This window comes from Anguilla anguilla, chromosome 15 (genome assembly GCF_013347855.1).
Source record: "Anguilla anguilla isolate fAngAng1 chromosome 15, fAngAng1.pri, whole genome shotgun sequence".
NCBI lineage: Eukaryota > Metazoa > Chordata > Actinopteri > Anguilliformes > Anguillidae > Anguilla > Anguilla anguilla.
This window is the reverse complement of record NC_049215.1, coordinates 35,714,944-35,742,020: the sequence shown is the minus strand read 5'-3', so window position 1 is coordinate 35,742,020 and position 27,077 is coordinate 35,714,944. Positions and strand designations below refer to the sequence as shown.

Below are 27,077 nucleotides of genomic sequence, written 5' to 3'. Positions count from 1 at the left end.
GTTTGTGTGTGTGTGTGTATGTTTGCGCCTGTGCGTATGTATATATATATATATATATATATATATATATATGTGTTTTTATTTGTGGGGGGTGTGTGTGTGTGTTTGCATCTGTGCGTATGTGTATATATACACGTGTGAGTGCATGTGTGTGCATTTGTGTGTGTGTGTGTGTGTGTGTGTGTACATGTGTGGGGGTGTGTGTGTGTGTGTGAGTGTGTGTGTGTGCATTTGTGTGTGTGTGTACATGTGTGGGTGTGTGTGTGTGTGTGTGTGTGTGTGTACATGTGTGGGGGTGTGTGTGTGTGTGTACATGTGTGGGTGTGTGTGTGTGTGTGTGTGTGTGGGGGTGTGTGTGTGTGTGTGTGTACATGTGTGGGGGTGTGTGTGTGTGGGCATTGGTGGGTGGGTGATGCACAGCAGCTATTTTACAGCAGTACAGGCTCATATCATATTTAATCCTTGTACTATTTCCTAAATATTTCGCCACTGAAATTGAAATGAAAATTCTGCCTTTTATTGGCCACATTATTACAAAGACCATAGATGAAGTAGCAAAATAGGAATGTCAGTGAAAAAAAAATATATATTTTTTTTGAAATTTCACTCCCAAAGATTTTACTTGTTTAGGCAGTAGATTGATTCCTTGTTTTTCCGCTGCCTGTGATTGGCTGTGGGTAGGAGGCGACTATAACAGGTCCAGTAAAGTAGGTGCGGTAATGAATATCATTTTTATCTCGTCAGATCAATGATTTTATTAATAACCCTTGTCTCAACATTAACAATTGCGTTCATTCAACCTTTAATTAAATGTACAATTAAAAATCAGGATCAGATGAAATTCTAATAAACACAGAAAGTATTAGTGTAATTTTTCACCCATAAATTCATCCTGAATCATCGCGATTTCTTCCACAGTCAGTTAGCAACACTAAAGCTGTTGACGACAATACGTATTCTTTTAAATGAAGCGAACTTGCGAAATGATGCCATCGGTGCGTTGCTCCTGTTTTGATAGGCGCCATTTAACTTGAGGAGGAATTGAATGTGTTGCATTTTTTTTTTTTTTTTTTTTTTTTGCGTTGTAATTAATCATCCCGAGCAGACAGCGTCTGAAGAGGGAGAAACGGTGTTTGCGTTCTCGCCGGACGGCTGCGGTTTAAGATCAGCTCCCCTCCCTCCCTGAAAGGCGGCCAGATCGCGAGGCCCTATCGGCGGCCTCCTAATACTCAGCTGTTGGTTAGCTGATGTTTCCCGGGCATTTGCAGATGTCGGCTATAATCTCTAATGTTTTTGCTCAATCTGCTCGGGAGATGGATGAAATAAATACTTTAAACTAATTAATGTAAGACCAGCTGTTACCCAGACTTGGCAGGCGTTAGTGAATATTGATGGCGGAATAGCCAGGCTGCTCTGCTTGTCGTTTATCTGTGTGTAATTTAGATTGCTGTGTAAACTTATATAATGCCGCGTGTGGCTGGATTGCACATTTTAATAGGAACGCGTGAAATTAAAATTCAATATTAAAAACTTTTGAGAGTCAGGCAGGGCCAAGGGAAGTCATGGGAGTTGTGGGCTGTGTCTGTAGGCCTGCTGGAGATGCTGAAATTATAGAGTTGGGTTGAACACAATCAGTTTTTAAACCCTAGAATAACAAGTATATGCCCTTACATATACACATACATATATATATATATATATATATATATACAGTACATATACATATGCATATACATATACAGTAGATATACAGATACATATACATTAATATACATATACATTGATATGCATTGACATACATATACATATATATTGAAAGATGTGTATATTCATAAAAAATCTGACTCACCCATAGTTGCATTTAAGCATCTTGAATTTGCAGCTGCACTTCTTGTCAGCATGAGTGATCTTTTCTTTTCTTTTCTTTTCTTTTGCAGTTTAAATGTTCTTTTTCCAGTTGACGTCCTCAAATAGAAAAATGTCATTTTACAGATTGCGAGTTTCACTGCATTCAGCATCATTACTGTTACTCACTGTCTCCAATGTCAATGGGGGAGACCGTTTAGAGTATGGATTTGTTCAAATCATTTATGTTTACCAATATTGGTGTCCTGATGAATCCTTTATGCTTTTACTGGTTATATCTTCATTTTTATTTATTGGTATTTACATACATATACTTATGTATCAATCAATTATTGGAAAAATGCTTGTGCGTTTTGTATGTATGTTTGTGTGTGGGTATGTGTGTGTGTGTGTGTGTGTGCGTGTCTATATATATATATATATATATATCATGGACAGTAATATTTTTATCAGTCTCTGTACATTTTCCGTTCTGTCTGTGCGATTTATCAGCGTGCTGCTGACGGAGGGGCCTTGGAAAAGCAGTGTTTATTTAGACGGCGGGGGCCCCTGGGTGTGACAGCTCCCAGATAACGTCGTCCGGCCCGCTCCCCGCCCCGCCCGCCCGCTCCCCTGTAAACCGCCGCCGAGTTATGATAGCCTCGCGTGGCAGGTGGCGGGATTCGCCCGCGCCGCCGTGATGGATGGAGCGTGATGTCACGGCGGATTTGACGAGCGCCGGTGGGGGCTCGCGAAAAAGGGAAGCGGGGGGGCGGGGTGGGGGGGGGGGGGGGCTCTCTGAGGGGGCCCTCCCGCGATCCGCCCGCTTTCCGATTCCCAATCCTGAACTGGGGTGACATCTGCTAAACGGAGCACGCGCAAATTTGTGTTCTTTATGATATTGTTTAACCCTTCGTAGCCGCCCCCCCCCCCCCCCCACACCCCCGTCAAAACATAATGGGATTGGGTCTCAGCGGGCTGGAAGACGACATTAAGCAGTCGCGCCCAGTTTCCTCGGGGCCAGGCCCTGTTTCCGCGCGGTGGATGGGGGCAAACCTTCGGCACTCTCGCCTCCTCGGTGGGGAGATTAGGGGTGGGGGAAGCCCACCTCTGTGCCTTTCGGGGCGGTGTGCGCTGGTGGGCAGCTCCGCGACCTCCGCCCGGGGTGCTGACTGTATCAGAGAAAGGGTGAAGGAGCCCCCTTTTTAATGGGTTTTCTGTGTCCTGTGTGTCCTATAGTTGAAGAATTAATTAACCTATGGAAAGCCCCCGGCATTATAATGTGCACTATTCAACAATGACTCCAAGGCGAGCCGGTGTGCACTATCATTTTCTTTTGCCTTACAGTATTTCAAAAGGAAATGTATATCAGTGTTGAAATGTATCCATTTTACTGTCATTTATTTGCTTTTAAAAAAAGAGTCCCTGACCAAGTGCAATTTGCATCGCATTACCGTTGGGTGAATCTCCTTTCTGAGCCACTAGGTGGCGTACCCTTTAGAGCAGAATAAGGATGCGCTCATGTCAATTAAAAACATGATCATTGGTAGTGCTGTGTGTAATTCTGCAAAACAATCATGCAGTCAATATAATACCAGGCTCCACAATATGTATTTCTTGTATTCATTTGTGAATGTCCACTTCTGTTTCCCTGTTGATATGCTTAAAACAAGGTCAATAAAATGCCTGATGTACACTGGGGTCTCTCTACCAAAATTCAACCAGGATTTCGGCATTTTACAGGCTTGTGTTTCCATGTTTTCCCTCATACTTCATTCAGCTAATCTTTGTGAATTAAAATAAATAAAAGACAATTTTAGACATTGTGCATAGCTTAACAGACATAGGGATTTACAGATGTTCCAAAATGGCTGCCAGTTTGGGGGGGGGGTGTATCACTTTTATGTGATTGTATCTAATTATATGAATGAAATATAAATCTGAGTTAATTTATTGTAACTATATGGAATGCAAAGAACACAAAATGAACGACATTTCACAACTATAAGCCGTTTTGTCGAGGTAAAGTTAGGGGGTCAAAGGTTAGTCCAGTTGTCAAGTCTTTCTAGAACCCGTAGCCCCACCCGCACTTGGCCGATCTTTGCAGCTACCTGGCCGCTTGACCCCGCCTTGTTATATAAATGGCCGTCGATCGTGAGGATCAGCGCCAGAGGTCGTCCAGTCTGTCGACATGGATGTTCAGTTCGTCTCACAGCTTGTGTAAGAGCAGAGCCTCATTGCCCGTATTGCTTTTCAAAGCCAGCTTCTTCCAGGGATTAAATATGTGCCCCAAAATGGCTTGACCGCTGTGCTGGGGTGGGAGGTGGAGGGGTTTTTTAGGGTGGGGGGGTTGGGGGGGGTTATTAAATTGATACATGGTAAATGGGGGGGGGGCGCCCAGCTCATTGCCATCTGGCCTTTTCCTGGGGAGCCTGCCCCCTTTGCTAATCCGGGCCTGCCATATGGGTCTGGAGGAGAGGCAGCCTCCGCGTTTGGAAGCGGGCGTGCCATATGGATTGGGTGGGGCTAGCTCAGCTCTGAGCGTCTGTGCGCCTCGGGCGCTCTCTGGGACAGAAAAGAAAGAAAGAAATGTTGGTAACTATAGAAATGTTGCACTAAACAAAAGGGTCTTCTTTTTTCTGAACAAATGGGCTGATTGTTTTGATGTCATTGAAGGTTGTGGAGCTGTTCTGAGCAGCACACACAGCATCAATAATCAGGGTCTAAACACATACACACACTCACACACGCACACACACACATATACACACACTCACGCATGCGCACACACATATACACACATACACACACTCACGCATGCGCACACACACATATACACACATACACACACTCACACACGCACACAACGTGAATAATCAGGGTTTATTTGGAGATGGGAGATGGAGGCTATCAGTCATTTCTAGCTGATTGTTTGTGTTAGTGTAATGCTACAAAACAATGATCCCACACACACACCCACACCCATATACACACATACGCACACCTGCACACACACACACGCACCCCCATACCCATACCCATACACACGCCTGTGCACACACACACCCACACACACAACTCTTTTGAAGCGAGCGTCCAAATTTTTTAATGTTTTATGTTGCCTGTTGTGGTGATTCTGGTTTGACGGTGCAGTAATGAATGGCGTTAGTTGGTTTATAGCGTTTGGAATAAAGGCATCGCGGTGCAGCTTCATCCTGTCTGTCAGTTATGCCTTTCTGTCACCGGGCAGCCGTGGAGCATAAAGGTTAGAGAGCTGGCTTTGCCTCTCCAAGGTTGCAGGTTTGATTCCCAGGTGGGGCATGGCCGCTGTGCCCTTGAGAGAGGTGCTTAACCTGCACTGCTCCAGTACACATGCAGCTGCATAAATGCTCTTTATCTGCGGACTGTACGCTGTGAAAGTTGCTCTGGATAACAGCCTCCGCTAAATGCCTGGAATTTAACTCATTTTATTCCATCCCTGAAATGCATGAATTATACGGTCCTTATGCTCCATGATATTCTGTCTGTTGCTGATATTGTTCAGTGTCTTCTTTCTGATATAAACTATGAATTCCATTGCATATTCTTAGACATTATAAGTATTTCTTTCACCTTTTGCTCTTCGATGTTCTCAACACAATCAAATGCGCTTAATCTAGTTTGGCTATAATAAGGTACTATTATTATTATTATTATTATTAATATTATTATTATTATTATTATTATTATTATTATTATTATTATTATTATTAATATTATTATTATTATTATTGTCATCATCATCATTATTATTATTATGTTTATTATTACATTTTTATTATTATTGAACAATGAATGAACACTTCTGATCCATTTAAACGTCCTCAATCTATTGCTCTGCAGTTTTTGTGTAGTAATGCTCATTGCTGTGTGTTTGGATGCAGACTCTGGTCTGTGTGTAATAATGCTCATTGCTGTGTGTTTGGACACAGTCTCCATGGTCTGTGTGTAGTAATGCTCATTGCTGTGTGTTTATGGACAGACGCAGTGGTCTGTGTGTAATAATGCTCATTGCTGTGTGTTTGGACACAGTCTCCCTGGTCTGTGTGTAATAATGCTCATTGCTGTGTGTTTGGATGCAGACTCCACAGTCTGTGTGTAATAATGCTCATTGCTGTGTGTTTGGACACAGTCTCCCTGGTCTGTGTGTAATAATGCTCATTGCTGTGTGTTTGGACACAGTCTCCCCGGTCTGTGTGTAATAATGCTCATTGCTGTGTGTTTGGATGCAGACTCTGTGGTGTGTGTGTAGTAATGCTCATTGCTGTGTGTTTGGACACAGTCTCCATGGTCTGTGTGTAGTAATGCTCATTGCTGTGTGTAATAATGCTCATTGCTGTGTGTTTGGATGCAGACTCTGGTCTGTGTGTAATAATGCTCATTGCTGTGTGTTTGGATGCAGACTCTGTGGTATGTGTGTAGTAATGCTCATTGCTGTGTGTTTGGACACAGTCTCCATGGTCTGTGTGTAGTAATGCTCATTGCTGTGTGTAATAATGCTCATTGCTGTGTGTTTGGATGCAGACGCAGTGGTCTGTGTGTAATAATGCTGTGTGCTTATTGCTGTGTGTTTGGATGCAGACTCTGGTCTGTGTGTAGTAATGCTCATTGCTGTGTGTTTGGATGCAGACTCCACAGTCTGTGTGTAATAATGCTCATTGCTGTGTGTTTGGATGCAGACTCTGGTCTGTGTGTAATAATGCTGTGTGCTTATTGCTGTGTGTTTGGATGCAGACTCCACAGTCTGTGTGTAATAATGCTCATTGCTGTGTGTTTGGACTCAGACTCCGTGTTCTGTGTGTAATAATGCTCATTGCTGTGTGTTTGGACTCAGACTCCGTGTTCTGTGTGTAATAATGCTCATTGCTGTGTGTTTGGACTCAGACTCCGTGTTCTGTGTGTAATAATGCTCATTGCTGTGTTTGCAGATGACACGCCGATGTGTACGCCCACGGCCAGAGACAGCTACGAGAGACTCGCCCTGTCGGGCCAGACGCTGCCTCCTGGGTTTCCCTCCCCCTTCCTGTTCCCCGATGGGCTGTCCTCCATAGAGACGCTCCTCACCAACATACAGGTGCGCTTCTCCTGCCCCTATACCTCACTCACTGCTGCGTGTGTCTGAGTGTGTGTGTGTGCGTGTGTGTGTGTGTGTGCGTGTGTGTGTGTGTGCGTGTGTGTGTCTGAGTGTGTGTGTGTGTGTGCGTGTGTCTGAGTGTGTGTGTGTGTGCGTGTGTGTGTCTGAGTGTGTGTGTGTGAGAGAAGTGTGTGTGTGAGAGAGAGAGTGTGTGTGTGTGTGTGAGAGATAGAGAGTGTGTGTGTGTGTGTGAGACAGGGAGAGTGTGTGTGTGAGTGTGTATGTGAGAGAGAGAGAGAGTGTGTGTGTGTGTGTGTGTGTGTGTGTGTGTGTGTGTGTGTGTGTGTGTGTGTGTGTGTGTGTCTGAATACTGTTCTAGTGCATGACTGGGCCCCCGGACTGGCACCAAATCTGGACCGTGCCAGGGCCGCTATGCCTGGCTGATCCGCGGGGCGATGCCCATGGATGGGAGGGTTTCAGTCCACTTGTGAATGATTCTTCTGCCATTCTTATATTACTACCTTCATTAGTCCCTTCATGAACACCTGCCTGTCTGTTCATTGCAGTATTTCCAGAGGTTGTACCGTATGTGTTTAGCAAAGTACACCTGACAGTAGGATGTGGGGGGGGGCAGAAATTGAGTCTTGGTCATAGTGTTTGACTATACACAACACACACTGCACACGCTTCTACAGTACGTGCTGTGTGAATTATACATTTGCGTCGTTGAGTAAGTCTTAGCAGCTCCGCTGTTTCAGAACGGATCTGAATCCCCTAAGACTACAGGTAGCCTGAAGCGCGCGGCGTAGCGCCACCACTCATACCGCCCGGATCATTTACCGCGCGACGTGGACGTCAGAGGTCGCAGTGCGCCATGGAGCCCAGTCCTTATTAACCCCGCGTGTGCTGAGCGCGCGCCTCCCCGCGCTGCCGCGTGTGCTGAGCGCACGCCTCCCCACGCTGCAGCAGCAGCGTAAGCCATCCTTCAGCCCGATCTCTGGCTGCAGATTTGATGGAATATTCGAGCGGAAGTCAACAAAAGGAGACGAAGCAGAAAATTGAGATAAGGCAACTTTATTAAAATTGGGGTCAACAAAACGAACAATTAATAAGACATAGCCCATTGCATCTGGTTTAATTGCATGTGTGAAGGGAATAATTGTTTTGATATGGTCACAGCACCGCTTGTCAGCAAGTATGCAAATATTTCTTTGAACATTATCTTGACTAAAGGCCACTTAAGCATTTAAGTCAGATCTCATTTGTTTGTACAATGACATATTTCTTTACTCTGGAAATCTTAATTTTACTTACTGTCCTGTTCGTTACTACTTCTGCATTTTATATGCCTCAAATGTCAGAGACAATACTGGACAATGGTTACATTTGTGCGTAATGTGAATCAAGCATGATGACATTCTTCCAATAATTAAATATGTTTAATTCTTGGAAGAATAGTTTCTCCTGTGACCATGTTCATTTTATTGTGATAATGGGGATGTTAGAAACAGGCAAGAAGAGAGATTGACCTTTTTTGACCTTTGACTTCTTTGACCTTCTTCTTAAACCTCACATGACCTGCAAAAATATTTCTGTCTCCACCTTTTCCTGTTTCCACAGCATTCTGGCCACACCTCTTCCTGTTTCCACAGCATTCTGGCCACACCTCTTCCTGTTTCCTCAGCATTCTGGCCACACTTTTTCCTGTTTCCACAGCATTCTGGCCACACCTCTTCCTGTTTCCACAGCATTCTGGCCACACCTTTTCCTTTTTCCTCGATTTAAAGCCCTTGACCCCTCCCAAAATACTCTGAAGTAGTGTGCTCCATCCCTTTCTCCATTATGTCACTGTTGCGAAGTGTCTCGGATAGGACTTCTTTGATTTTTTTTGACACAGCCCTTGTATGTGCAAGGCTGATCCAATTGAGCATAAGGTAGATCCTTATGAGTGTAGTTAAGTTTGATTGAATTGCGTCCACCCTTAATGTGGCTAAGTAAGCTTTGATTGAATCCCAGCCTGTGTTTCTAAAGCAGATCCTGAGCACTGACATCAGCAGAGACAGTCTGTTGTTAATTTCAGTTCCTCCAGTTGCTCTGTCCGGGGGGACCAGATTAAATGTTGCACCAGTGTTCTTCTGTATCTCCTGTTGTGGGTGATTTTTGCTTGACACTGAGGCTAGGTTATTAGCTCACCTCTCAGTATTTTATGTGCTGTGCTGTACTTTGTTTTAACTGATCATTTTGAGGCACATTTTTCTCTGCGTAATCTCGGAACATAAATTAGTGTATTATGAATAATTCCCAAATATACCAGGTTCAGACTCTTGTGGATTTGTCAAGGCCCTACGTTGGGAACAGTTTACACACACACACACACACACACATACCACACACACCCACACAGCCACATACATACACACACTCACTCACACACACACTCACACACACACTCACACACACACTCACTCACACACACACTCACACACACACTCACTCACACACACACACACTCACTCACACACACACTCACACACACACACACATATACCACACACACCCACACAGCCACATACATACACACACTCACTCACACACTCACACACAAACACACACACATATACCACACACACCCACACAGCCACATACATACACACACTCACTCACACACTCACACAAACACACACACTCACACACACACACCCACACAGCCACATACATACACACACTCACTCACACACACACACACATATACCACACACACCCACACAGCCACATACATAAACACACACACACACACACACACATACCACACACACCCACACAGCCACATACATACACACACTCACTCACACACACACTCACACACACACACATACACACTCTCACACACACACTCACTCACACACACTCACTCACACACACACTCACACACACACACTCACTCACACACACTCACACACACACTCACTCACACACACACACACTCACTCACACACACACACACACACATACCACACACACCCACACAGCCACATACATACACACACTCACTCACACACACACTCACACACACACACATACACACTCTCACACACACACACCTAGACACTGTAAATATGATTGTCTGTTTTTAGAGCTGGGTGTCTTTGACCCAGGGCTACTGAATGTATTTTACATACAGAGTGTCTGTTGACTATGAATAACAGTTCTGGATAATTTTAGTGAAACCGCAAATAGTTCTACTAGGATCAAAACCGCATACATAATAAAGTTTTTTTTTTTTTTTTTTTAAACAGATCAATAAGCTTTTCTGGTAATGCAGTATATGCATAATTTTAGAAATGGGGAGGGGGGGTCTAGCTGCAGAGAGAAGCATATGTCTGTAGTCCTGATGAATTATCAAATTGGGGGGGGGGGAGTAACATTGAATTATCAGTGTTGAACTTAGAGACTTGCTGACATTAAAATCAAAAGTGGTGAGGGGTGGGGGAGTGCGTGGGGGGGGGGGGGGTATATATTTTTGCTATAGCTAAATTGGTAGGCTAGTCCTCCGGAAGAAAAAAAAAAATCTAATTTTCATAATCAAATACAACCAGCATGCTTTTGCTACTGTGATATAAAGCATGTTTGGTGGAGCCTTCTGATTTCATGGTTTATTAAATAGCCAGCTGTTACAACACCAGAATAAATTTAAGGAAAAAGGGGGGGGGGGGGGGGGGGGGCGGCGGCCACATCAGTCACGTCCTCGTTCCCCGCCGCTCTCCGCTTAATCGCGCGGGGCTGCCCAGAGTAAACCTCGTCACCACGGAGACGCGTGCGCTTACCGACGGTGTCACCGCGTTCAGCAGGTCAGCTGCATTTCCTGTCTCTCTCACTGCACTTCCTGTCTCTCTCACCGCCTCCGCCAGACCTTCGCCGCTCACATCGCCGCGCTGTAAATAAGAGAGGAACTGCTATAGAAACGACACGCGGCAATCTATTTCCCACGTCTTAACACCGTATTTACACAGTAAATATGCCCCCCTATAACTGTATACATTAATAATTGTGTAGGTACTTTTTTTTTTGTCCTTATGGGGCTTGTAAGTATTGATTTCAGTTTGAAATGTACATGTGGTCCAGACACAGTGAAGGAACAGAAGCACAAATATGCAGCTCAGCATTATGTCTCTCCTGTGAACTGGAGTAACTCTGCTAATACAGAATCTCCCAGCCTTGATATTGTTCATAAACCGGTGTCTGAGAACGTTGTCCTTTTCAGTTTGTTGTGACACCCTGGTTGGCACAGATTTCCCATAAGAGGGTGGTCTCAGCTGTGAAACCTGTCCCCCCCCCGTACTTATGACATTTTTATTCAGAAACCGAGAAGGTTCGAAGCTCTGTGTGATTAAAAATTTCACTCTTTGTAAAAAAAACAAAAAAAAAAAAAAAAAAAAAACGCAGGGCCTCTTGAAGGTTGCCATCGACAACGCACGGGCCCAGGAGAAGCAGGTTCAGCTGGAGAAGACGGAGCTGAAGATGGAGCTCTTCAGAGAGCGGGAGCTCAGGGAGACTCTGGAGAAACAGCTGGCCATGGAGCAGAAGAACAGAGGTACAGCACCCCCCCCCCCCCCTTACTGCACCCCCATTTAAGAACAGAGGTACCAACCCCCTATACTGGACCCCCATTTTAAGAAGAGGTGCCTAACCTCCTTTACTGCACCCCCATTTAAGAACAGAGGCACCTGACCCCTTTTACTGCACACCCATTTTTCACACATTCACCATCTCACCTCTCAATAACAGAGGTAGCAGTAGTACTTGTGGCATTTATTATTATTATTATTATTATTATTATTATTATTATTAATAATAATAATAATAATAATAATAATAATAAAGATCATCATCATTACCATCAGCATCATCATACGATAGTGTATTTTATATACTATCATACTATCTCAGGCTACTTTATAGAGAAGTGTGGGGGGGGGGGGGCCGGGGAGAATGTGGATAGCTCACCTGCAATAGCTCCGATTTGCATCTTACATCATGTGACCATTACGCGAGGTCCGGTAACATGAATTTCTTTTGTATCTGCGTTCTATTTACGATCCCTTCCTAAACGAAAACAATCGCTATTTTTGCCCTCTTCTTGGAAGTTTACGGGTTCATTACCAAGCACTTTAAAACAGTCGAGGACTTCGAAATCTGTTTGTTTGTTCCCAGAGATCAGTGGGGTGTACTTGGGCGTCCAATGATTGACTAGCGCTCTCTGCGTAAACCTGATTCATGTGACAAGCCGAATTTCCAGCTCCACACTCGAACCATTTAGCCCAAGAAGCGGCTTTCAAGTTAATAGAAACATAAATGTAACAGGATTGATTGTGTGTGATAAAAAAAATAATACCCATAAAATTGTCTGTGCGAAACAGCGTTGCATAATAAATATATTTATTATAATTTAAACTATTTTGATTTGAAAAGCATTACCGCTGCCTGTTTTAATATCATAGTGCTTCCAGTTATAAATTAAGTATTATTCCCATTCTATTAAATAAATAGCTACTCAGGATCAGACTTATAATTGTAAGTACATATTATGATATTAGTATGAATGATTTATAATCTCTGTAAACAAAAGCGTCACAAAATGTAACTTAATATTCGCGTGCTCCGCGCGTCTGCGGCACATAATTAATCAGTTTTAATTTAATAAGCCCATTTCTCAAATGTGTCTTTGTAAAATTTACACGTTTTGCCGAAATGCCTCTGGCAGTTTCCTGTTTAAGATTCAGCGTTGTGTTGGAAAGACCTCACTTAGTAAATGAAGTCCTGTTAATGCTGGTGTGAAAGCTCGGGTTACCCCGGCTCATCTCTAACACACCTTCGCAGTCTGAAGAGCTGTAAGCAGGCAGACCGTGCTCAGGTGCTCAGGTGAACCCATCGCTGGTGTCAGGTGTGTCTCTCACTGCTCCCCACCCCCTCAAAAATATTAAAAGTACCAGGCCAGCGAGATTCCCTCATATTATCTGACACTGTCTAAGTGTGTTAGTCGTGTAGGCTTATTTTACTCATGTTAAACTGTGTGTAATGTAATTTGTGTAACAGTGTAGGCTATGGTAATTAAAAGTTAATTAAAGATTAATCAAGAAGATGTTTAATGAAAACTTTTTTGTATCTCTGCCTGTCACAGTCTTGGGCTTCTTCAAGCAAGTTCAGAAACTCGTCTGGAGCTGAAGTTTTAATTTATTTAATTACCTGAACCCAGGTCACCCTTGAGACTGTATTTTCAGCATGACTGGCAATTTTGAAAGAGTTCTAAACATGATAATGTTGAAAATGTGGCTCACAGTAACCCGAAGGGTCTCGTAATACTTTTGAATTAAGCGATGAAAGGAACATAGGCTGATATGCTTCAGTTATCAGCACACAGCGATAACACAAAATAAACGCTTCGGTTTGTGATAACCATCTCGAGCAATCGAAGAGACATTTTCTCCTGTCAAAAAAAAAAATTGAAAGCACTCCAGTTGAATTTCACTGCGTTGAGTGAGTTATCTAAGCTTCACATGTAAGTGTAGTGACACGGGGGGGGGGGGTAAAATTTGAGGATCAAGACTCCAGACTCAACGGACTGTGACTTACAGACCACAGCAGAAAGGGTTCCCTTCGCTTTGTCCCAACACAGGAAGTGTGGGTTTAAATATGTCTGATTTAGTGCCTTCTAGTGAACTGCTATGGGACCACAGGCAACCAATCATCATCATAGTGAGATACCCCTCTCCTCTGATTGGCCCTTTCTCTCTCTTTGAGGAGTACTGTAGTGATAAAAATGGCCATTGGCCCACAGTGCGGGGGGGCATAGCAGGAATTCGCGGGCTGCTATTGTCGATTAGAAAAATCAGTATTATAAGAACTGGCCTATTCACCCTCTACTGGTTAAGTGATGCTACTGCAAGAGCTCTTCTTCCACCCCTTGATGAAGTCAGTACCTTGGGGACAATTCTCTGGCTGCTGCCTTGTATCCATAGTCATAAAGTAGCAGTTTCTGAAGTTTGTCATTTAAAATTATGGAGGAAGCACAATGATTCTTCACTGAAATCCAGCCAGCACACTTAGGTCTGAGCTCTCCATTGATGTTCATCATTAAGAGTTTAGGAATGATTATTGATTTCTGAAACCAATAGTGTTTCTTAATTTGATTATTTGTAATTAAGAGCTTGATGGTTTGCTCTTAGTTGCCATACTTTGTGCTGTATGAATAAAGCTCTCTGCTTGTCCTTGTCTCTCCACAGCAATAATTCAGAAGCGGTTGAAAAAGGAGAAGAAGGCCAAGAAGAAACTGCAGGAGGCGCTTGAGTACGAGTCAAAAAGGCGGGAACAGGTGGAGCAGACTCTGAAGCAGGCATCGCCGACAGACAGCCTCCGGACTCTCAACGGTGAGGCGTTTCAGCGGCCGGAGACCGTACCGCACACAGGAACCGCACACACACACAGGAACCGCACACACAGGAACCACACACAGGAACCGCACACAGGAACCACACACACACACAGGCACCGCACACAGGAACCACACACACAGGAACCTCACACAGGAACCACACACAGGAACCGCACACACACACAGGAACCACACACACACACACAGGAACCACACACAGGTACCGCACACAGGATCCACACACAGGGACCACACACACACACAGGAACCGCACACAGGAACCACACACAGGAACCACACACACACACAGGAAGCACACACAGGAACCACACATTAGACTGATGGTCTTTTCAAAGATATCTACAGTAGAGTGTGTCATGAGGAGATGAAGACCAGCTTTCACAAGTCACAGCAAAAATGCCCACTTGCACGGTGCTTTCTGTGTGTATTTTGAAGCACTTTCGCAAAGTTTTTTGTTACTTTTTATTTATTCATTTTCCGGGAATCTGCAGTGAGTTTCAAAAACCTATTACATATACAATTACGTGTTCAATTATAATTGTATGACAGACTACTGCCCTGCAGTAGTCAATTTATGTTTGTAATTGGCTGAATAATTAATAGTAATTTGCATTATTAATTCTAATTCATTCTAATTGTATGTTAATGTTATTATATACAGGTACTAGCCACTCTCTTAGTTACGTGTGTGTGTGTGTGTGTGTGTTCATTTGCGCGTGTGCATGTGTTTGTGTGTGTGTGTGTGTGTGTGTGTGTTCATATGTGTGTGTGTGTAGTGTGTACTATGACATTCAAGGCCCTTCCTTACCCTCTACAGATTCATCCCAATCTTTTTATCTCTTTGAATATACCGTGAGTGATTTAGTAAAAAATAAAATAAAATAAAGATCCTCTTACCTGAGGTATCATTGGTATTTAATCATCATTATCCTTCCATTTTCCCAGACTCACTGACCCAGGACATGGAGCCTGACCGCACCAGTGGCAGAGCAGATGCTGAGAGGACAATACAAGGTACATGTTTCTGAGAAGGCCATAAATCTGCCGCGTGCCGCAGTCTGTGAGCTCGGGCCTAACTCAGCCTGCTGTTGAAGCGTGGCGCTCGCCATCTGGGGCGCTCTCCAAGATCAGGAAGAAGGTCGACATCGCCGTCGCCTTTAAATAACAAGCGGCGCACTTTTGGGAACTCCGTAAACGAGCAGTCTACTGTATTCTGCGCTGTGATTGAAAAGGAAAAAAAAAAAAGAAAGATCCACAGTACTCGTGTGGGCACAAACAGGTGCCTTCATTAGAACACGTCTGTAATAGAAGCACAGGGATGTCTGTGCAATTCGCCAGAAATGTGTGACAGTAACCTGTTTGTATTTGCATTTGAGTGTATGTGTGCGTGCGTGTGAATGCGTGCATGTTTTGTGCGTGTGCGCATGTGTGTGTGCAGGTGTCTGTGTGTGTGTGTGTGTGTGTGTGTGTGTGTGCAGGTGTCTGTGTGTGTGTGTGTGTGTGTGTGTGTGTGTGTGTGTGTGTGTGTGTGTGTGTGTGTGTGTGTGTGTGTATGTGTGTGTGTGTGCAGGTGTCTGTGTGTGTGTGTGTGTGCGTGTGCGCATGTGTGTGTGCAGGTGTCTGTGTGTGTGTGTGTGTGTGTGTGTGTGTGTGTGTGTGTGTGTGTGTGTGTGTGTGTGTGTGTGTGTGTGTGTGTGTGTGTATGTGTGTGTGCAGGTGTCTGTGTGTGTGTGTGTGTGCGTGTGCGCATGTGTGTGTGCAGGTGTCTGTGTGTGTGTGTGTGTGTGTGTGTGTGTGTGTGTGTGTGTGTCTGTGTGTGTGTGTGTGTGTGTGTGTGTGCGTGTGTTCTTTTTCAGCCCTTAGTTGTCCTCAGTTCTGTAATGTAAGCCAAAACGTGTTTAGTTTAAAAATAACTGCAATGGAGTGACAGATCTGGTTGGTGTGGAGATGCGCTGGAGTTGATCTTTCCAAAATGGGGCATTTGTGGAATTCTGGGCGTTTCACCTGTTTTAATGTCGACATGAGGAAGGGAAAAATTCAGTGTCCGGGAGACTAGCTGTTAGAGCCATTTTACTGCTAAAACTGTAGTGTGTAGGTTTTAAAAAAAATTCTGCAAAGTTCTGATTGCAGCTGAAACGCTGCTGCTGCGTGTTAAGTGTCATCCTAGACGCAGAGAACATTAATATGTTCTTCATGAAGCTGCAGAAGGGGATGAAAGTCAAAGTGTCGGTTAGCGGTTAGCTAGTAAATAAAGTAATATGTGCTTTGACAGTGTGTTTTAGCATGATAAATCCTCTTAATACACCTTATTTGTGCCGTAAAGATCCAGAAAACCATTGCGTTACAGAACCTAATGTGAAAGTTTTTAACGGATAGCCCTCCTTTATGTGCACATGTGAAGCCGTGAGTCCTTGAGAAATTCAGAAATGTTCCAGTTTCAAAAGAAAATAATGTAGCTGTGTTTGAGAAGCTTGGAAGTGCATTTTCAGCTTTCAATAAATACTTAATTACTGTGGGTTCCATTTAAATGGACAACACGGCATTAATTCATATAAACAAATCTTGTTTTAATATTAATAGACTTGGAGCTGGCGGGTAACATTGTTTTCAGTCTCATGCGAGTCTAATGTATTGTTTTAATTTCGTCTTCGATTAAGCGAAAGTTGAGCGTAGAGTTAATGCCACTTGACCTTCCAAAAGCTTGATGTTTGAAAGCAATTACTGACCTGTATGGGGTGGGGGAAGATCGGGCTTTCATTTAGGGCCAGCTAAATTCTTTGGGGTTACAGTGAGCTCATGACAGCACCTTAAAACTGGGGGGGCAGCATGTTGCGCTTGGACAGTGCATTTATCTTTTTACATACATGGATAAATGTATATGATAAATATGAATATTTATGCCATCGGTCGTTATGCAGTTACATTTACAGCAGAAGCAGAATTGCGCATAGATCTCTCATCTCTTGAATGGGGTCCACTAGAAGTCTTTCTGTTCTTTTGCGTTCTGCTTCATATATTATTTACAAATTGAAAGTTTCATTTCACTAATGTTTAGTCCAGCGGCCATGCCACTCCAACCAATAAAAACAATCCTATTTAGCAAACTAGATTATACTGGCTATTCCTTTACTTTCCTTTAAGCATTGTATGGTAAATTCAGTCCATAATGATATCAGAAATAAAACGATAGTGTAACAGGACTTTTCACCACTCTGGTATTAAAAAAGCCCAATGCTTATACTATGGACAGTGTGTATTACAGTAAGTATCCTTGATAAAATCATCTTCATAAAGCCAATTTTTCAAATTACTGTTGATAGAGCATAATCTTCCTTCCTCATGGCCGTGGACCACACAACCAAAGCACCATCTGGAACGGCACTGTTTTTATTTTTATAATATTTTTTGAGGAAAGCTTAAATTGGAGTAATAAAAATGCTCGTGTTGATGTTTATGTTGATTAGTGGATACCAGCTGTCAGCACAGGGGTGTGCGATATGGCCTAAAAAAATGTTCCAAAAATGTGTTTGCTTTCTGGCGATAACTGAATTTTTTTTGTGGTATTTTTAAATGTCTTTTCATCATGTGTTAGGAGACAAACCTTCTTACATGTGTGCTTAACGGTCATAGTTTTGCCATTCATATCATACCACAGAAAAGATTTTGGTCATATGTGATCAAAAACAGAACAAAAATCCATCCATTATCTATATCTGCTTATCCTGGTCAGGGTCGCGGTGGGTGCTGGAGCCTATCCCAGCATGCACTAGGCGAGAGGCAGGAATACATCCTGGATAGCCGCAGGGCCCACACACCCTTCAGTCACCATTCACTCACACACTCATACCTGTGAGTCCCCAGTTAACCTGACCTGCATGTCTTTGTACTGTGGGAGGAAACCGGAGTACCCGGAGGAAACCCAGACGGAGTTAGTTTAACAGGTGAACAGGTGAGACCTGTGATGCAGTCTGCGGGTCATCTTCTCTCTACCACAGTGCCTTTGTCTTTGGACATACACAAAGACGAGTGATGTTTCCGATTGATCATTATTCAAACGCAGTATGTTCCACACATATTAGAGATGATCCACAGCAATGCTGTCACAATTCCAGGACAAGCCACATATAAGCAGAATGCATGGCTAACCGCAGATTTTGTGTTACTGCAGAAACATTTGGAATGTTTACAAAGGTCAAGCATCACACTAAAATGCAGCCTCACTGATAACTCATAACTGCCTGGTGCTCAGTTCACCAAAATGTCAATCCATTCCACTTTGCAGAAGCTGTCCCATTTCACACCCTTAAAAGACCTAAATTGATTTGGAACGCACTTTTTTTCTCTCTCTTTCTCTCTTCGTCTGCATTGCCGTTTTAAAACTACGTTTGTATCCTTGAAATAAGGATCTTATGTTTTATTTTCGTTTTAGCTGTGTGTTCCCCAGAGTGTATCCAATAATGTTGGAATAAATTCTGCTTTTAATTAGGCCCAGCAGCAGCTTGACAACACTACTCTTATCATTTTGAGTGGTCTCAATTTCCTTTTAAAAATACCCCCTCTTAAATCTCTCGCAAAGTGTGCGAAATTGCATGGAAATATTCAATAACCTTTAAAAGCCCCCTTAACTCATTTTTATGAGTCTACTTTGGGAGAAATCTTTGGGAAAAGAATTTGAACTATTCATATCGCGAGGATGTGTGCTTTCTCTTCTAATTCGCGCTCGGCATAATTAGATGTCACGGCTGATTCAGTAGAGGAATGTGAAGATCAAAGACGGAAACCGTAAATGGAAAAATCATATACTGCCCTATTAGCAATAATATGTACTTGTGTTGGTAATAGGATACATTAAATTTCATACCAAGTTAGTGCATTTGGTGGCTGTCTTTTATTAAAAATTGATGTCAGCCTGAATTCAGTGATGGAAATACCACATTGTGCCACAGGCATTGTCAGATACAGTTCATATTGTGTACACCAGCATACTGTATGTCCTTTCTCTCAGTTCTCTACATTTACGCATGCATTTACATCATTTATTTGTTTTATGATACACGTTCTTCTATCAGTAAAATTTAAATGTTATTTTTATTTTATTTTATTTTTTTGCATTTTATGCTTTGTTTTGAAAATTGGAAAAATTTATACTGTTGTTAAATGTGGCTACACCATCGATTTGTTTAAAAAGGATTTCTGCAGACAGAAGAACCCGGTGTTTCACTATTCTCTACCGTAGTTTGGCATTTTGGCCATCTATAACCATTAGTTGCTAATTCTCACAATTTTATTGTCAAATCATTGTCCTGAATGTATAATATGGAGGATAAATTACTACACAGGACATCTCTGTTCAGTTATGGGCACCTTTGACAGTAATCCATGGGATATTGGGTTGCTGTGCACCCAACAAAAGCTGTATAATTGCTCACCGATAGCCAAAGTGAACTGAAGGTATATTAATAAAATTTGCATGCACACTCACACAAACCCAATCCCCATCACAGTTATTAAGCCCAGGCCCTGCATCATGCTTTTCTTTGCTTTGCTGCTGTGTGTGTAGAGAGAGAGAAAAAAATGTTAATGAGAGCGTCATTTTAGAGAACTAATTATTTCTATTTGTCTTGTGTCACAGTTTCTAATTCTGCTACATTAACACAGTCTGTGTTTATTAATTGCTTTTCCAGTGTTTGAATCCATTCCAAGAATGAGCTTGCGCATGTTTCCCGGCCTCCGAGCTTCTGGGAGAGCGTTTCCCTGCTAATTCCTGCCGACGCTACGCCCCAGTATCTGTCCAGCATCGCTCCTGAATCTGGTGGCTTGCCACTTGATGTGTTTCTGCAAGTTTACACGACCCTGGGAGGAGAGATAAAGTTCTTTGTTGCAAGATTAAACATCAAAACAGTTAAAGTGAAATTAAAATTAAATGAATGAATCTCAGTGAAGCAAAAAAGGCAGTAATTAATGGCTCTCTTAATTGTCTTCATAAAATATTTGCATGGGCATAATTTGCATAATTTACATGTATTAATTAATCTTTCAAAGGAATTTTATGCTGAGAGAGGCCAAAAATTCCCTTTGTTTTATTTAGCATCTAATGAAATATTTATCTTCTTTAATGAACTTTTCATCTTGATTTGAATTTAAAAATGCTAAAGTTTTAACATATTTTAATGAGGGTTTTCTTTCATAAAACAATGTGGAAGCCTTCGCACATTTATCATGCCAGAATATTGCTGTCAAATTTTCCATATTTCATAATATTTCACACTCTTTCACTTTTCATAGCACATTCTGTAGTGGAATGATATCCCCGCTGATGTTTATTATCTTGATTCTCCTAATAAATAGCCATTGTGGGTGAGTTGTATAATACAACATGGGTTTTACATTGTTTTCATTTGGGAAATAGGCTATTATTTGTTTGCCGGTCTACAGTGAAGCAAATCACGGTGCTGCTGCCGCCCATTTGTTCTATATTATCAAAGGGGCAGATCTGACTGAAAGTAATCCTTTCTGCTATTATGAAATGCACTATGCCAAAACCTGACAAAAATGTGGCAGGTACACCCATTTTATTTACATTTTACCTTAAAAATGGCAGAAGATGTCTGGCCATTTCCCTCTCTGGTGTACAGTACTGTAGTGTAATAATGTGCATTGACTGACAGAAAAACAGTAATTTCCTGGCCCTAACCTTTAACCTTTAACCTTTAATCAGGCTGTGCTTGTCTTTTGTGTTTTTTTTGTGTGGATTCCACTCACTGTGTGAACTCTGCAGGTCATTGCGCATGAGAACCCATTGTGTGGAGCATTTGAAAATAAGCATATTTATCAGTTGTTTTAAATAAGCATATTTATCAGTTGTTTTAAATAAGCATATTTATCGGTTGTTTTAAATAAGCATATTTATCAGTTGTTTTAAATAAGCAGCCAGTAACAGGATGAAATTGAAATTGCAGTAGTTATCGGGGCTAAATGACCACGCATTGCTGTAACCAGTCGTTTTTGTGCAAAAGGAAATGCCCACTCTGGGCATTAAAGTAAAATTCACATTTTGTTTCCGTCTAAAAATCTGCACTGGTCTGACGCTCACTCAGTCCAAGAGGTTCAGGACAATTCATTACAGTGCTACAAGTAGTAGTATTACATTTAAATTTTTATATTTACAGATTAGCATTTAGCCTATCCTCTTATCTAGAGTGACTTACATGTGCTAGCATACGCAAGTACAAGGCTAGAACAGTGCTAGACCTAGAAAACCAAATAAATCGATTGAGAAGGAGATACGATACGATACAACTTTATTGTTAGTTTGCACTGAAATTCATTTTGCATCCTCAGTTAGCAGCACACTGGTTTTGGTTTAGCAACAGGATAGACTGATGTATAAAAGAATTATTCAGCCTGTTGTGTTTAAATTGAGGGACTCTGAAACGCATATTAGAGGGCAGAAGTTGGTATTCTCCATTGACCAGATTTAGGAGTAATGGTAATCAAAGTAAGTCTAAACCAAAATGAGAATATACCACACAGTTCTCAGTAAGAACCCAGCATAAACCAACATGCGTCTCTGGCATCTTCCTCCTTGTGTACAGCATTGCTAGCATCTGTCCTCAGGCCCATGTACTGTAGCTTGCTGACTTTTTTACATATTGGGTGGCCCAGTCTGTGTTAGGGAAGCAAGCCAACGGCAGAACAGTACTCTTCGCAAATGTCTTCTGGATTTGAACCCACAATCCTCATACTGTATTGTTTTCCTGGCTAGTTTGCCTTAGTGTTGCCAGGTTATTACTGTACATATTTATATTGTTAATATACCTAAAGATTACATTAAGCACGTTCTGTCAGCTGCAGACGATATCTTACTTTGTGCCACATGGACAAATGATGTAATATCAATGACCAATTTTTATCTTCTCACTGAATCACGTATAGATCATTAGGCATTGGCCTCGTTTAATCAACGTTTAACTTTATTTTGACTCCTAATCAAAAGCAGATGTTTGGGTTTTTTTTTTTTTTTTTCACTAATAATGATTGGAAAGTTCAGTAAGTGCCAAAATTAACTCAGAAAGCTGTTAGTGATTTTTTTTTATTTTTAAAAGCTGATCCTTGAATTTATTCGTCTGTCAAGTTTACAGACGGTTTTTCATTGAATCCAGTCCATTAAGAGCAGGAATTTAGCCTCCGTGCATCTGAACCTTGGGCTCTGAAAAGTAGTTTTTGCATCACAATGACAGAATTTGTTCATTTCCACCTAAAGAAACACAGTAACACTTCCTAATGGGTTATTCACAAAAGATACAAAAGATAGCTTCTTAAGTGAACTTATTTATTATTAAGTTAAGTGCATGTAGTCCCGCAATCCCCAATTTAATATCTGAATTGATTTAATTAATGTAAGATCTTCACTGGAAATGCAGATTGTATGATATGTAAGAGCAGTTGTGACACTTGAAGTCCATTAAAAGTACAGTGACAAACAGGCAGAGCAGAACTAAAATATGTCACGTTGTGTGGTTGACCATGCTGAGAGCGTATATTGACCTGTCATTTATTTTTAGAGGAACTTTCATGCTGTGAAGTCTAACACTAATAAGTTTAGTGCTGTAGTGCTGTTGCCTGAGAGGTCCAGGTCTGCTGGCTGTATTAAATTCCTGAGTTTGTCTTTTCCTGCGATGGCCTTTGTTCTGTTGTGAAAAACAGGAGCACGACATGACAGTTACCCGCTTTGGCGGGGTTGCTAAATCAAATAAATAGCTGTATAATGTGCATTGGAGAATGGTTTTTGAAATGGAAATTTTCCAAGTGGGGGGGGGGAAAAACAAAATCCAAACATTAATAAAAACTGACAATCCTCAAACAACATCCCGCTACGTTGCAGTTACTTTGCAGCTTTGGCTTCCCCGTGTCTGCGTGTCACCAGAGACTACGCAGCGCTGATCGGGTAAATGCTAGCAGATATGACTCGGGACTGAAGCAATCTAGCGCTGCGAGTCGAACATCTCCACTGCTCGGGAACCCAGTGTCCCGTCTGTCGTTCACTCCCGCATGTCTGATTCTTTGTGACCTCACGGATTGGTCACATGCCCCCCCCCCCCCCCAACAAGCACATCGCCTCCCCAAACCTGCCCGTGTTTTCCCCCACTTCCTGTCCCTCGGCGTGTATTTCCTGTTCGGATCGAGTTGTTCAGACGCGCCGCCGCCGCCCGTGGGAGGAAGTGGCGCGTAAAAAGGACCGCGGTGGAGGCGCTCTTCCTCAGAGGAAATGGCGGGGTGATAAACGTGGGGCGAGCCCCCGAGCCGCCTCTAACCAATGCTTTTACCGGCTCCACCGCGCCGCGGAGAGCACCGGACTGAGCCGGTTTAGATTACAGGTGTCTGGAGATAGCATCAGAGAAGAATGGCAGCCATTTTTATTTTCAATAATCACCGCTTCCTTAGGGGGGAAGTGTCCGTTTCTCTACCGCCTTGCAGTGTGTTCGAGCGAGCTAGGAGGAATGCCTTTAACATATCTGGCGTGCTATTGTGAGAGTGAGTTCAAGGGATATCATACCTCTAATATCTTTAACACCTGTAGAAGGTTAAATATTAATTCCTGTCTTTGTTCCCTGGTCACTGCTTTTATGGATTATTTGTGTGTGTGTCACAAGAAAAGGAGGGTTTTTGTTGGATAAACTGGGAAATTCTTGTATCTGCGTGTCCTGCGATAGGGACAGTTTGTGGAGTCATCTTACAGTACATCTTCTGTTCTATTCCACTATTAGGGGTGACATAGCTCAGGAGGTAAGAGTGGTTGTCTGGCAGTCGGAGGGTTGCCGGTTCGATCCCCACACTGGGAGTGTCGAAGTGTCCCTGAGCAAGACACCTAACCCCTAACTGCTCTGGTGAATGAGAGGCATCAATTGTAAAGCGCTTTGGATAAAAGCGCTATATAAATGCAGTCCATTTACCACTGTCCTGTGAGGACCTCTTCTTCAACCCCTTCTTAATTCTGAAGGACATAATAGAAGAGTTTTCTTTTCACATCTGTGAACTGAACGCAGAATAAAGCTTCTTCAGTTGGCCGCGGTTTTTTATTTATTTATTTATTTACGATTTTCTTTCTTTCAGAGAGTTAAATTGTTTGCTTGTTTGTTTGTTTGTTTGTGTGCTTACAGATGGAAGGCTTTTTTTGAAAACAACAGTGATGTACTGAGGCCGCGTTGTGGAGAAAGAAGATCGATCAGCGAAAGATTCCAGAGGGCCTCCCACCTGGTCGACGTGACGACCGAGGCAACCTGCGTTACTTCTGGCTGTTCCTTGGACGTGCGTTTCAGCCGCAGACAGAAGGACGGTTGTGTCTAAATGTAAAATTAGAACTGTTTCTCCTACAGACACTGACATCACATAGTTAATGGGAAACCAGGCCAGGCGTGTGTCCTGTGTTACAGGTATGTGAGAAGGCTCGTGATTCTGAAGGCTTAACGATCGAGCACAGGTGACAGTACCAGGATCAGCACTGGCAGTGATATTTCAAACAATTACACAGCACTGAAGATTTTTATACTGTATTTAAACCAGCGAGAAAGCTTTGAAAGAGGAATCTGACTCAGAGTTTCATGTTTTGTATTCTTCAGTAAAAATTAACTATTATAGTTAAAGTCCAAAATTATCACAAAAAAAGAAGAAAAAAAGTGAGCTTCTTAAAAAGTGGATTTAACTATATGTTGATAAAAGACACAACTAATGTTTGATTTAAATGTTTTCTAAATTAGAAGTAAAACAATCCAACTTCCTTTTTACCATTGTTGTATATACCAGATCAGAAATAAGGTTCACTCACTCTATAAAAAAAAGAAGTTCATTAATATGGTATGTGTATATAAATTTAAGAGATGGTATTGTGTATGCAGTAGATCTATTAGAACAACAATAGAAACATTTATATTGAATTTATAGTATCGTTTATTTTCTTTCTGTTAAGCCATCATTCTATCAAATAGCTGCCATCTTAGTTGAACGCATGCAGGCATGTAAATGTTTGTCCTGGAGTTGCAACAATTAATTAATTCTGTTTTCTGCTGAAAGCATATCTGGGGACGATACAATCAAAGTCCAGAGACGTGAGGTCCTGGCTTTCAGTCATAGGTTTATGGCTGTTTTTGTTTGGCTCTTTGTTGGCTGTTATTTGTGTTGTGTAAGTATGTCATATAGGTTTTTTTTCCCAGAAATTACCTTACTTATAATTCATTATTAAGTTAAGGCCATATGGCTTTTGCATAGTGTCACCCAATTAAATGTCTGAAAACAGCTGCTGTTATTTTATGTATGTATTTTTAATGTTTTAGTTTCAAAAAGAGAACATTGTGAGTGGTTATGGCAATATTTGACCATTTATTCTCACAATAGAACACTGCTGATTTTAATTCACCACCTTAAAACGACGTCCAGATGTCCATCAATCAAGCCACCATGAGTTTTGGCCTTGTCCACATATAATGATATTACTTATTGATTAGTGAGTAAATTTGGTGGTTTTTCTGTGTAACCCTTTTCTTTTTGTTCATCTTGGTCCACGACATAAATCACCATCCTCCTTGATGTAGGTTTTATGCAGACATGCGTGTTTGAACATGCAGGAGGTCTGGTCTTTGCTGTACGTTCTCTGTGTAATGTATTGTTGAAAATGGAGTCCAAACAGCCATGTGCTTTGATTGAATCTTCCCCTGATGTATCGATTCATCCCTTTGACCAACAGGGAGCTCAGCTGCGGTCTGTGTTTTCTCCTTGTGTACTGTTAGGGTGTTTCTTTGTGTAAATCTATCTATCCATCTCTCTCACCCTCTCTCTCACTCTCTCTCTCTCAGACACTCAGTCTTTCTTTCTCTTGCCGTTTCTCCCAATTTCTCTCACTCTGTTTCTCCCCCTCTCTCACTCTCCCTCTCTCCCTCCCTCTCTGTTTCTCCCCCCTCTCTCACTTTCACTCCCTCTCTCTCTCTCTCTCTCTCTCTCTCTTTCTGTCTCTCAAGGAATAATTCCTCCTCGGTTCACATCCTGTGCAGATAACTGGAAATAGGCCGATGGCACATACTGTTAATAGAAAGTGTTTTTTCAAATTATCGGAAACGCGGAATCTGAGTTGCCACTAATCTAACACTTTTAACACACGGTTATAATGTTTTGAAACAATGCGAATGGGACACTTCAACACCTCACCTTTAAAAAATAAAAAAAAAACTAGCTAAATCTTGTGAGAAATACAAAGTGATTTAAAATTTAATTTATAATTAATAATTTAAGTCTCTGAACATTTTTCAAAAAGGCTTAGGAAACTCAACAATACGACTGTAAACACAAAGCAGATATGCTGCCGTAGGACCTGAATGAAGTTTACTTAGTTTACTCTGAGCGCTTAAAGAAAAGGACGTATTAGATAGCTGTTCATTCCCATAAGTAGGTGGATAAACTGCATAGTTTAAAGTCAATGGAAGCAAAACACAGAGTAAGTTCTTCAAAACATGGCTCAATTATATCAATGATATAATTCCCACAGCATTCTGTTTGATTCAGGCTACGAGTGAAATGCAAGCAGATTCGCTTATTTTAAAATGTGTGCTAGCTGGGAAATATGGCATTTCATAACAAATCCAAAATATGGTTTTGAAGTAGTGTTTCGTTGTTGTGTCA

The 27,077-nt window shown here is 42.0% G+C and overlaps 1 protein-coding gene across 2 annotated transcripts in view; it reads left to right on the top strand.

The window, feature by feature from the left end:
- Nucleotides 1–26,623, top strand: part of LOC118213947 (dachshund homolog 1-like) — a 164,760-nt gene extending 138,137 nt beyond the window's left edge. For both annotated transcript variants that reach the window (XM_035393225.1, XM_035393226.1), the window contains exons 7-11: nt 6,813–6,958; nt 11,402–11,549; nt 14,239–14,382; nt 15,354–15,422; nt 24,569–26,623. In XM_035393225.1, coding sequence (XP_035249116.1) covers nt 6,813–6,958; nt 11,402–11,549; nt 14,239–14,382; nt 15,354–15,422; nt 24,569–24,606 — 545 coding nt within the window. In that variant the 3' untranslated portion in view covers nt 24,607–26,623. The remainder of the gene's footprint in view (nt 1–6,812; nt 6,959–11,401; nt 11,550–14,238; nt 14,383–15,353; nt 15,423–24,568) is intronic.
- Nucleotides 26,624–27,077: the final 454 nt, after the last annotated feature.